Source organism: Danio rerio, chromosome 8 (assembly GCF_049306965.1).
Source record: "Danio rerio strain Tuebingen ecotype United States chromosome 8, GRCz12tu, whole genome shotgun sequence".
Classification (NCBI taxonomy): Eukaryota; Metazoa; Chordata; class Actinopteri; order Cypriniformes; family Danionidae; genus Danio; species Danio rerio.
In genome coordinates this window covers 28140117-28152403 of record NC_133183.1, presented here as the reverse complement: position 1 = coordinate 28152403, position 12287 = coordinate 28140117, and the positions used below count along the sequence as shown (strand labels likewise).

At 36.7% G+C, this 12287-nt stretch overlaps 1 protein-coding gene across 3 annotated transcripts; it reads right to left on the bottom strand.

Moving 5' to 3' along the window:
* Positions 1-691: 691 nt before the first annotated feature.
* LOC101882928 (uncharacterized) lies at positions 692-11225 on the bottom strand. 3 transcript variants are annotated; one of them, XM_017357588.4, is made up of 4 exons: positions 10910-11133; positions 10232-10353; positions 9272-9335; positions 692-6935 (listed from the first exon to the last, which is right to left on the bottom strand). In XM_017357588.4, the coding sequence occupies exons 2-4, from the start codon at positions 10325-10327 to the stop codon at positions 6478-6480; spliced, it is 618 nt and encodes a 205-aa protein (XP_017213077.1). In that variant the 5' UTR covers positions 10328-10353; positions 10910-11133; the 3' UTR covers positions 692-6477. The 3 variants fall into 3 exon arrangements, with proteins under 3 accessions (XP_017213077.1, XP_073766540.1, XP_073766542.1); XM_073910439.1 differs by having other exon boundaries at positions 708-6935; positions 10232-10327; positions 10910-11225; XM_073910441.1 differs by having other exon boundaries at positions 708-6935; positions 10232-10335; positions 10910-11223.
* Between the last annotated feature and the right edge of the window lie 1062 nt (positions 11226-12287).

Below are 12287 nucleotides of genomic sequence, written 5' to 3'. Positions count from 1 at the left end.
GTGTGTATTATATCTATCTACTGAAAACTAATTTACAGTTTAAGACTATTGATTAAAGCCTTATTTGTGTGATGAAAAAATAAATGCTTCAGAAAGCAATGTTGCCACAATATACATTTAACAAGCAAGTACATACAACAAATTTATTACATAACTGTGGACATATATCTCATTTTTATTTAGTGTAACTGATTAAAGTGGAGACTGACGGGTTAAAGTGTGTAAGTACATCAAAAAGCCAAACTGATAAGAGATGAAAGCTGCACACGTGAGGACAGGTGACTGCGCAAGAAAGCTGTAATAAAAAGAAAATAAGCTTATCATCAATTAGTTTCTTACCTTGTCTAGAGAGTTCCCTGAATTCTGTCCCGTCTGTCCTGAGGAAACCACTTTACTACCCCTGTGCACATGACCTGAGCAGATCAACTAAACCCCAGGACACCTGTGGAATGGATGAACTCTCTTGTATTATTGTTTTTTGTTCTTTAATATTGTCTTGTGTTTTCTTCACCCTGCATAATAATCTCTGTGGTCATTTTCTGCAGTTCTGTGCTCCATTGGTTTATAGGAGGTGACCGTGCTTAACATCAGATGCCAAAAACAGTAGTAAAAGCTCACACCCACACATGCTCTAAATATACATGTAATGAGCCTTTTACAAATGCATGAAAAAAGTGGGGAAATTCCATTACTCAGTATATATTTTTCCACTACTTTATTCCACCATTTTATTAAAACAAAACAAATACTGAAATAAAAACTGGTTTAAACAGTCCATTCATCAAAAAATCTAAAAATTAAAAACATTTGTTTCAACAAACGTGATTTTCAACATTGCTAACAGTGTTTGATGTAACTAGTTAGTTACAAAGTAATTAGGCTGGCTTGTCAAAGCCAGACTACTGAAATGCTATTTAAACTTATTATTATATTTTTTATTATTCTTCTGAGACTAAATTTCTGACTCTATCTCCTCCTAGAGCTTTTGAGCTATTACCACCAAACTTGCTCCAGACCTCCAAACTATTCTGACTCGTGTTGCTATATCTCCTCAGACTGATCCGACTTTCGGTTTTCCGAAAAACGTCCCGGGACTGTCGGAAAAATCCCATAGGCTTAACATTGGATCAAACTTTGTGAGCTCATAACTCTGCGTCAGACTGTCACACAGACTTCTAACTGGGCTCATTTAACTCAGACTATCAAACTGCCAATGACTAATCACCTTTAAACTTTCTAGCCACGCCCTAGCAACCACTTTTTGACCCTAGTAACTGTCCCATAGACTTCTATTCAAAAGACTCTCATTGACTTAACATGGGATCAAACTTTATGAGCTCATAACTCTGCATCAGACTGTCCTACAGACTAATGGCTGAGCTCATTTAACTCAGACTACCAAACTGCCAATAACTGATGAGCTTTTAACTTTCTAGCCACACCCCTAACTACCACATACTGCACCCTAGCAACTGTCCCGTAGATTTCCATTACAAAAGACTCTCATTGACTTAACATGGGATCAAACTTTGTGAGCTCATAACTCTGCATCAGACTGTCATAGAGACTAATGGCTGAGCTCATTTAACTCAGTCTAGCCAGCAGCCAATCACTGATGGCCTTTTAACTTTCTAGCCACACCCCTAACTACCACATACTGCACCCTAGCAACTGTCCTATAGACTGTAATTAGCTGTGCTATTAAATGCTTATAATTCTAACATGCTAATGACATGCCAATCATGCTAGCAACATGCTACTCATATGCTAATCATGCTAATGACATGCTAACTCATACTGGAAACATGCTAATGACATGCTAATTTGTACTAGAATTATGCTAGTAACATGCTAATTCATACTAGACTCACGTTAATAACTGGCCTACATGCATATCTTTGCTTAGCAGTGTCCTATTGACTTGGGGGATGGCTCATCTGACTCACACAACCAATGAGCATCTCAATATGATAATGAAGCTCACAAGCCACGCCCCCAAATTGATTCCATAGACTTCCATTAAAATAGGCCAAGATGCATATCTTTGCATAGCAGTGTCATAGAGACATGGGAGTTGGTTCATTTGACTTAGACAGCCAACCACATTCAAGTTCACTCTGTAACCTCGCCCATAGCAACAAAACAGAGTACCCTAACAACCATTCATCAACAGCTATATCCCAGCATCGGAACATCGTAGAGACTTGGGGATTGGCTTGTTTGACTAATGCTAGCAAACGGAACTTCCTATATGCTACACATGCTAGCAGTGATTAGCTACATGCTAATATTGACTAGCCAAGTACTGTAACTTGCTAGAAATGCTTACTAAGTATAAATGTTTTATCAAGCATGTATGTGAGGCTTGCCTAGTAACCAGCCAGGGTACCCTAGCAACTGCCTAGCAACCACCCAAATTACCCTAGCAACCGCCTAGCAACCACCTAGCAACGGCCAAGTAATGCCTTAGTAAGGGCCTAGCGACCACTCAGGACACCCAAGCAACCGCCTAGCAATGCCTTAGCAACCACTCAGAATACCCTAGCAACCACATAGCAACACCTTAGCAACCACCTAGCAACCACTTGGGACACCTTAGCAACCGCCTAGCAACACCTTAGCAACGACCTAGCAACCACTCAGAACATCCTAGCAACCACCTAGCAACACCTTAGCAACCACCTAACAACCACTCAGGACACCCTAGCAACCGCCTAGCAACGCCTTAGCAACCACTCAGAATACCCTAGCAACCACCTAGCAACCGCCTAGCAACCACTTAGGACTCCTTAGCAACCACCTAGCAACACCTTAGCAACCACCTAGCAACCACTCAGAACACCCTAGCAACACCTTAGCAACAACCTAGCAACCACTTAGAACACCCTAGCAACCGCCTAGCAACACCTTAGCAACCACTCAGAACACCCTAGCAACCACCTAGCAACATCTTAGCAACCACACAGAACACCCTAGCAACCGCCTAGCAAGACCTTAGCAACCACCTAGCAACCAATCAGAGCACCCTAGCAACTGCCTAGCAACAACCTAGCAACCACTCAGAACACCCTCGCAACTGCCTAGCAATGCCTTAGCAACCACCTAGCAACCACTCAGAACACCCTAGCAACCACCTAGCAACACCCTAGCAACCGCCTAGCAACATCTTAGCAACCACCTAGCAACCACTCAGGACACCCTAGCAACTGCCTAGCAACGACTTAGCAACCACTCAGAATACCCTAGCAACCACCTAAGCATGCTATGTGACATGCTAATTCATACTAGAATCATGCTAGTAACATGCTAATTCATACTACAATCATGCTAATAACATGCTAATTCATACTAGAATCATGCTAATAACATGCTAATTCATACTAGAATCATGCTAGTAACATGCTAATGCATGCTAAAATCATGCTAATAACATGCTAATTCACGCTAGAATCATGCTAGTAACATGCTAATTCATACTATAATCATGCTAATAACATGCTAATTCATGCTAGAATCATGCGAGTAACATGCTAATTCATGCTAGAATCATTCTAGTAACATGCTAATTCATACTAGAATCATGCTAATTCATGCTAGAATCATGCTAATAACCTGCTAATTCATACTAGATTCATGATAGTAACAGGCTACTTCATACTAGAATCATGCTAGTAACATGCTAATGCATGCTAGAATCATGCTAGTAACATGCTGATTCATGCTAGAATCATACTAGTAACATGCTAATTCATGCTAGAATCATGCTAGTAACATGCTAATTCATACTATAATCATGCTAATAACATGCTAATTCATGCTAGAATCATGCGAGTAACATGCTAATTCTTGCTAGAATCATTCTAGTAACATGCCAAATCATACTAGAATCATGCTAATTCATGCTAGAATCATGCTAATAACCTGCTAATTCATACTAGATTCATGATAGTAACAGGCTAATTCATACTAGAATCATGCTAGTAACATGCTAATTCATGCTAGAATCATACTAGTAACATGCTAATTCATGCTAGAATCATGCTAGTAACATGCTAATTCATGCTAGAATCATGCTAGAGGCATGCTAATTCATACTAGAATTATGCTAGTGACATGCTAATTTATTCTAGAATCATGCTAGTAACATGCTAATTCATGCTAGAAGCATGCTAATAACATGCTAATTTATACTAGAATCATGCTAATAAAATGCTAATTTGTACTACACTCATGCTAATAGCATGCTAATCCATGCTAGAATCATGCTAATGCATGCTAGAATCATGCTAATAACATGCTACTTATACTTTTTCAAACTGTTTTTAAACTAAATAAACTATTACCAACAGGCTTTGTCAAGCCAGCCTCAAAGTTTGTCTCGACGAACTTTACTGTCTAGTTAATTACTGTAATAACATTACTTATCCACTGACAAGGTAAAGAGATTACAGTTCATTAACAGGTACATTAAATAATGTTGCTTATAATGTACAGTTCACAGACATGAGAATGAAAGACTGTGAGGGTGTTTCCCAGCACTGAGGATTGTATACTCTCCATGTTGGGTTGCAGCTGGAAGGGCATTCGCTGTGTAAAACTAATGCAATTAGTGGTTCATTCCACTGTAAATAAATCAGGAAATAAGCCGAAAGAAAGTGAGTATAACGTACTTGCTCTAAATACTGCAAATAAATCAAACGGCTCTGTATGTATCAATTTAGAAAATATATTTTGAACTAAAAAGTTGTTTTGATTATCACTGTATTGTACACTTACAGGCTGGGGTTGGGTTGGGGTTTTGGTTTTGTTTTGTTTTTGTAAGTTTATGCATATCAGAAAATGAATCCTGGAATTTGTGATTATTGTAAGTCTATTCAATGACCAAATAAAACTTATTTGACAAAAAAGAAAATATATTTTTCTGAGTAATTCTATTAACTCCAGGAGGTCTCATTTAAGATGATTACATGAACTGGATGTTGTTGAAACTAACAGAAAGATGGCTGACAGAAGCAGTCAAACTGACGTCAACAGAAGAAACACTACTTCCAAGTAAATGGTCAGACTTGCACAGATTCAATGTTCACCTAAACAAAAAACAATGTGCACAAGCAAAATAAACATTGTACATTTTGATTTCATACAGACTTTAAGAAACAAAGAATTGAGTCAGAAACTTAATGTCAATATTTGGTAAGTATGAACATTTTTGTTACTTAAATAAATGCTAACTGAATAAACGAAAATAAATATTTGTTTAAATAAAAACTAAATCTATGTGCAATAAATTAAAACAAATCTAAACAAAAATGAAAACGACACTACTTGACAAAAGTCTTGTTGTCGATCACATTTGTAAGAGCAGCAAATAATAATAGCTTGACTTCTAGTTGATCATTTGGAAAAGTGACAGAATGTAGATTTTTCAGATGAATCATCTGTTGAACTGCATCAATCATCACAAATACTGCAGAAGACCTATTGGAACCAGCATGGACCAAAGATTCTCATAGAAATCAGTCAAGTTTGGTGAAGAAAAAATCATGGTTTGGGGTTACATTCAGTATAGGGGCGTGCAAGAGATCTGCAGACTGGATGGCAACATCAACAGCCTGACGTGTCATGACATTTGTGCTGCCCATAACATTACAAAACACAGCAGAGGGCAATTTCTTCAGCAGGATAGCGCTCCTTCTCATACTTCAGCCTCCACATCGAAGTTCCTGAAAGCAAAGAAGGTCAAGGTGCTCCAGGATTGGCCAGCCCAGTCACCAGACATGAACATTATTAATCATGTCGGGGAAAGATGGGGGAGGAAGCATTGAAGATGAATCCAAAGAATCTTGATGATCTCTGGGAGTCCTGCAAGAACGCTTTCTTTGTCATTTCAGATGACTTTATCAATAAGTTATTTGAGTCATTGCAGAGATGTGAGGATGCAGTCCTCTAAGCTCATGAGAGTCATGCCTAATATTAATTTTGTTTCCACTGCACCATAACTTTTTTTTATATACTGTACATTATTTCTGTTAAGTGACGAGACTTTTGTCTAAGCAAAGTCAGACCTTCTGTCCTAATTAAATAATTAAAAATCAAGACATGATCATATTTTATTTTGGTAAAATAAGTGTACTAAAGGCCTTTGCCTTTCATATAAGCCACTTCTGATACCAAATGTTTGTTGTTCCTAAAACTCATTTAGGCGACAAGACTTTTGTCAGGTAGTATATAGACATATTTTAAAGCAAAAACTAAAAAAATGACAAAGTATACAAGTTAATAAAACTTTAACAAAAAATGAAATAAAAAAAATTATAAAAATCCTAAACATTCCAAAGTCTATCTTTAACCTACAATAATACATCTATAAATCATGGCAGAAGCCATAAGCTGGTCATTTTGAGCATTTGGTGTGAATGTGTGCACACAGCTCTGCATCTCTGCTGTAGATGTGCACTTACAGCCGTAGGTTTCTCCTCAGTAGCGAAACTGCCGGAGCAGCAGAGTGAGATCTCGCAGTCTCTCAGCGCGGCTCCTGGCAGACTGATGAACCGGCAGCTCGAAAAAGGAGAAGGTGAAGCTGCGGGAGAAGCTGAGGTTGCTGATCTGCCTGAGAGGGGGCAGCCGGGGGGGTCTGGGGGGGTGTCGTGGCGGGACAGGCCTGCGCTTCACCCGGGTGCTGTGTTCTGTGTCAGGCTGAGGGTTTGAGGAGGGAGGAGGAGGAGCAGGAGGAGGATCTGGAGCTGTTATTGGCTTTGAGTGGGCGAGAGGAACCGGTGAGGGTGGAGGAGGGAAACTGCTGAAGGAGGACTCGGAGTGGGAGGAGCCTTCCCATGGTGCCATGCTGTCAGGGGCCCCCGAAGAGACCAGAAGAGGACCACGCTTTCTGGAGTCGGGCTGAAGAGGGTGATGAGGAGTGAGGAGTGAAGGCCTCGCTGGAAAGTAAAGCAGACAAAGAAATGTTACATTCAGAACAAAAGACTATTTTCTTCTTATAATTAAATTTATTCAAAATTAAAAGGTAACACTTTATTTTGATGGTCCATTTGAGTATTAGTAGACTGTCTGCTTAACATCTGCTGATACTGCTCTTTCAACAGACATTTAACTGACTATAAGAAACTTTGCAAGTACATGTCAACTTACACTAACACTAACCCCAACCTAACAGTCTACTTATAATCTAATAAAAATTAGTTGGCATGTAGATGCAATGTTACTTAAATTCAACAAATTGAACATAAAAATAAAGTGTGACCTAATTAAACATTATATTAATTAATTATATTGAATTTGATGTATTTATAATTTACTCAGCCTCCACTTGTTCCAAACCTGCATGAGTTTCTTTCTTCTCTGGAACACAAAGGAAAATAACTGAAGAATGCTGGAAAACAAACAGCCATTGATTCTATAGTGTTTCTTTGTGTGTGTGCGTGTGTGTGTGTGTGCGTGTGTATGCGTTTGTGTGCGAGATTGTGTCTTACTACTATGGATTTTAATGGCTGTTTTTCTTCAACATTCTTCAGAATACCTCTGTGTGTGTGTATGTGTGTGCCTGTGTGTGTGTGTGTACAACAGAAGAAAGAAATTAATAATAAAACTTTAGAACAATTAGATTAAGTAAATGATGAGGAAATGTTCATTTCTGGGTGAACTATCCCTTTAAATATAGAAATAATTAGAATGTAAACTTTCTTATGCTGATGTGTTTTATGTCTGTTTGACAAACAAAACATCTACTGGCCTGACATACAAAACTCAGTGTTTAAGTCAAATGTGTGGATCTGTGTGAACAAGCGAAAATGTTTCAGCTTTTAGTGCACTGCTGTTGTCTTATTAAGGAATAATTGTGCTAATACTAGTGTTACGCTTGTTCCATAAATTAACACAGAAAGTAAGTTATAATTGGCTTGTGTTATGGCAGCTGCTGATATCAATAGGAAATGACAAGTTTAGTTGGTACCAGGAGCTAAAATCAATTAGTGCAACTGTTTCTTCAACTTAAGTTACCCCAAGACTGAAACGTCTGTCATCATTTACTTACCTTTTAGCTTTTTAATGCGCTCACCTAATCTCACCCCTAACCCAACCCGTCACCGTGACGTCACTCACTCCATTGAGTGCATTGTGTCTGACACTGCATTGCTGAGAGTGATGCAATCTGAGTTTGCATTGTAAAGGCTGCATTCACCCACAGCACATGTCTTTGGACTGTGGAGGAAACCGGAGCACCTGGAGGAAACCCATGCGAACATGGACAGAACATACAAACTCCACACAGAAATGCCAACTGACCCAGCTGGGACTCAAATCATCGACCTTCTTTTTGGATCAAAGTATTTGATGAATGATTGAAGTATGGGGCAGCAGAGAGGTGTAGTGGGTAGCACAATAGCCTCACAGCAAGAAGGTCGCTGGTTTCAGCCCGGCTGGGCCAGTTAGCATTTCTGTGTGGAGTTTGCATGTTCTCCCCGTGTTGGCGTAGGTTTCCTCTGTGTGCTCCGGTTTCCCCCACAGTCCAAAGACATGCACTGTAGGTGAATAGAATATGCAAATTTTTTAGCAGTGTATGTGTGTGAAGGAGTGTGTATAGGTGTTTCCCAGTGTTAGGTTGCGGCTGAAAGGGCATCCGCTGTGTAAAACATGTGCTGGATAAGTTGGCAGTTCATTCAGCAACGGCGACCCCTGATTAATAAAGGGAATAAGCCGAAAGAAAATGAATGAATGAATGAATGAATGAATGAATGAATGATTAATGTATCTTGATGACTCCATGCCATAATGATTAAGGTTCTAAAGGCAAAAGGATGTTCAACTTGGTCTATTTTGAACTAAATTTCTCACAATTGCAAATCTGTATTGAGATTTCACCAAAACGTTTTCAATTCAAGCAATTATCTTTTAAGTTTAGCACTTCGAGGAGGAAACAGGATCTTGCAGAATTCGTTATCCCCCTTTCACACATGTTCAGTTCCAATCTCTTCTAACAAGTACAAGTACAAAGGCGAATGCTGGGACAATAGCAGCTAATTAATTTAACACCTCCTAAATTTCCTTGAGTTTACACTTGCATTGTCTGTTGAAGAGCTCAGGTAACACAGGTGAAGACAAGATCAATGTAAACAGTTTATATATCATGCATGCAGTGAACCTTTACATAAGTTCTCAGAAAACATTTGATTTCTGCTCATCCACCAATTTTGCCTCATATTAATTGCAGTACTGATTCCATATAGACTGACATTTGAAGGTAAAGTGTGTTCTATACCTGCAGATCTGTTGCCTGATGAACCAATTAGAGGAAGCCTTTCTTTTGACATCACTCCATTTTCCTGTAAAAAATACAGTACATGTATCATCATTACTGTGTAAAGAGTTCTTAATTGCTTGACTTAGATTTACTTTATTTAAAAAGCGCAATATAACAACAGTTGTTGACCATTGTGCTGTACATAAAATTGTATTAAAAATGATCAAATAAGATCAAAGGAATAAAACAACATACAACATAAAACAGCAAACTCAGCTGGCTCTGGTATTAAAAGCCTTTTCTAAAAGGTGAAGTTTCAGTTTCCTCTTGAACGTGGATTCAGTAGAGATTAGAGAGAGGTAGACCGTTCCACAATTTGGGGTCTACCTTTTACTTTAATTTTGATGGGAACTTTTTACAATTTCTGACTTGATGACCTTAAGCATCTAGCAGATATGTTAACAGTCACAATTTCAGAAAGATATGAAGGTGCAAGACCATTTAAAACCTTAAAAACAAGTAGTAAAATTGTAAACGTTTTTAAATTACCCTAACCAGCCTAGTTGACCTAGTTAAGCCTTTAAATGTCACTTTAAGCTGTATAGAAGTGTCATGAAAATATCTAGTAAAATATTATTTACTGTCATCATGGCAAAAATAAAATAAATCAGTTATTAGAAATGAGTTATTAAAAACTATTATGTTTAGAAATGTGTTGAAACAATCGTCCCACCATTAAACAGAAAATGGGGGAAAAGAAAGATGGGGGCAAATAATTCTGACTTCAACTGATTGACCAATAGCTATATAAATTGAGTTGCAGTAGTCCAAATGTCAGGATATAAATGCATGCATTGCTCTCTCGAATTCAGCAGGGGTTAAAAAGCCTTTGACTTTGAGTTTTAATGCACTGTTACTATATATTTACTTGTATTTAAAAACCAGATTGGCCATGCTTGTGCAGCAGAAACCTCCTACCTTGTCATTTTCAGCCTTTTTCTTTCGTTTCTGTGTCGTCTTAGTGGCCTTCTTTCTAGAATCCATCTCTTTATGCGTTTCCTTGAATCGAGACATCTTTTTCCCTCAACAAAGAGATTAGCCTCATAAAACACAAATTCACACTGATAAATCTTTCTTTACTGAAGATTAAATAAAACTATACATATACATACATACATATTTTATTTCATTTTTTTTCTTTTTTTTCATCCATTATTTTTACATTTTTAATCTTTTTTCCCTGTTATTTTTGTAAATTATAGATTAAATAAAAATTCTAAATATTTCTTTATAACAATAACATTTTCAAAGCTAATATGTACATGATTTGTGATGCGTTTTAGCCATTTTTTAGCAACATTTAATGTTAATGTTTAGTTATTTTAGAACACAAAGTAAACCAAATGAAAGTAAATATTTAACGGTTTACATTGTGTACCAAAATAACTTGGCAATTAAAAGAAAAACTGTATAAATATTAAATGTTGTTTAAAAAATGGAAAAAACACACAAAATTTTAACTAAACATTACAAAATATTTAATTCATAAATATAAAAGTTCAAAATATGAATAAAACAAATAACTTCTCAACTATAACAACTAAAGCTGGTTGCATTTGCAAAATATCTTCAAGCAGTAGTTATTTTTATACTCACGTTACTTATTTTTGTTCTTCAACTTATCTTCTCTTCATATTTCTTTTAATTTTGGTAAAAATAAATTCACAAGGTGCTCGGGTTTAATAAAATATTTCCTTCCAGTTTTTTCAAATTCTGTTCAGGCTTTTCTATCTCCCCCTCACGTGCTGCTCAGGCTTTCATACTTTCAGCTGTGGATTAAAGGGTTTGGCCATCGAGCCACCATGATGATGAACAAAAGGGAACCGGAGAAGAGGGTGAAATATTTATAATCGCTTGCACAGCCAAAGCCCCCCAACACACCGTGTACCCTCTCTCTCTCTCTCGCACACACACACCTGTTGGCCAGTAGCCCAGGAAAACACTGATACATTATACACACATGAATCTATCTTCAACCCAGAAGCCACTCACTCACACTCACATATACTAACACAAACACAAACTTGGTGATATTTAAAAGTTTGTACTCACATTTACACATTCTGAGTAAAAGTAAAGACATTAAATTCATATTGCAATTGAATTGTGCACAAAAAAGTGCAAACTAGATTAAATATGAGCATTTACTAAATGTTTAGATAATAAAGATACACTATACCACTGCCTCTAGCAACAATTGAAAGTATGTCAGACATGTTTAACGTTAACATCCCTTTGAATGCCAAGCTCTGTATTCTTGCTTTGTATCTAATGGAACTTACAATTGGAAAGACAAAAATTTTGGAGTTTGGTTTTTTAGTTAGAAGGACTGTTGCATTAAGCAGGAAACACATAGATACTTCATCCATAGAATTGTGGGAAAAAAAAAGAGATATCGAACTGTATTAGACTGAAGCGGAAGGTGGTTCTTAGGGAACCATACAGTATATGAATATTATGTGAATTGTATGTTTGTAAACATGCATTTTTTTATTGTATTATTATTTTTGTTATTTTGTCATTATCTATTTTTCAATGTTTCAATTCATTATTTTCAACTATTCTTAGTAATGTCATTTGAATGTGTGTATGTGTGTGTGTATAAACATAAGAAGTGTGCATATGCGAGTTGTTTTGTTATGCATTGTTATTGTATGCCTTGTTGATGGGGGAAAAAAAACAAGAAACATCAAAAAAAATCTAAGTATTTACAAATATGTATAATTTATATTTAATCACTTTTATAATTTGAGGAATTTTATACAAAGCGTACTCAAAGACTTGTTTATATACTATTATAGTATTAAATATGAATGCTTTAAATTCACTTATTTTGATGACAAAATTAACTTCGTAATTATGCAGTTCTTTTGTTAATTTCATTAGATTTTAAAAATATTTTTCTAAATTAAATTAAAACAAAAAAACTATAACAAAAATTGATTACAACTACATAAAAAACTAATAAAAATGA

Excerpts from the sequence above, each read along its gene's own strand:
- LOC101882928 (XM_073910439.1), bottom strand. The coding sequence starts at position 10,327 with ATGTCTCGATTCAAGGAAACGCATAAAGAGATGGATTCTAGAAAGAAG. Across the intron at positions 9,336-10,231 it reads AAAAGGCTGAAAATGACAAG|GAAAATGGAGTGATGTCAAA; the intron begins GTAGGAGGTTTC and ends TATTTTTTACAG. Across the intron at positions 6,936-9,271 it reads ATCAGGCAACAGATCTGCAG|CGAGGCCTTCACTCCTCACT; the intron begins GTATAGAACACA and ends TTTACTTTCCAG.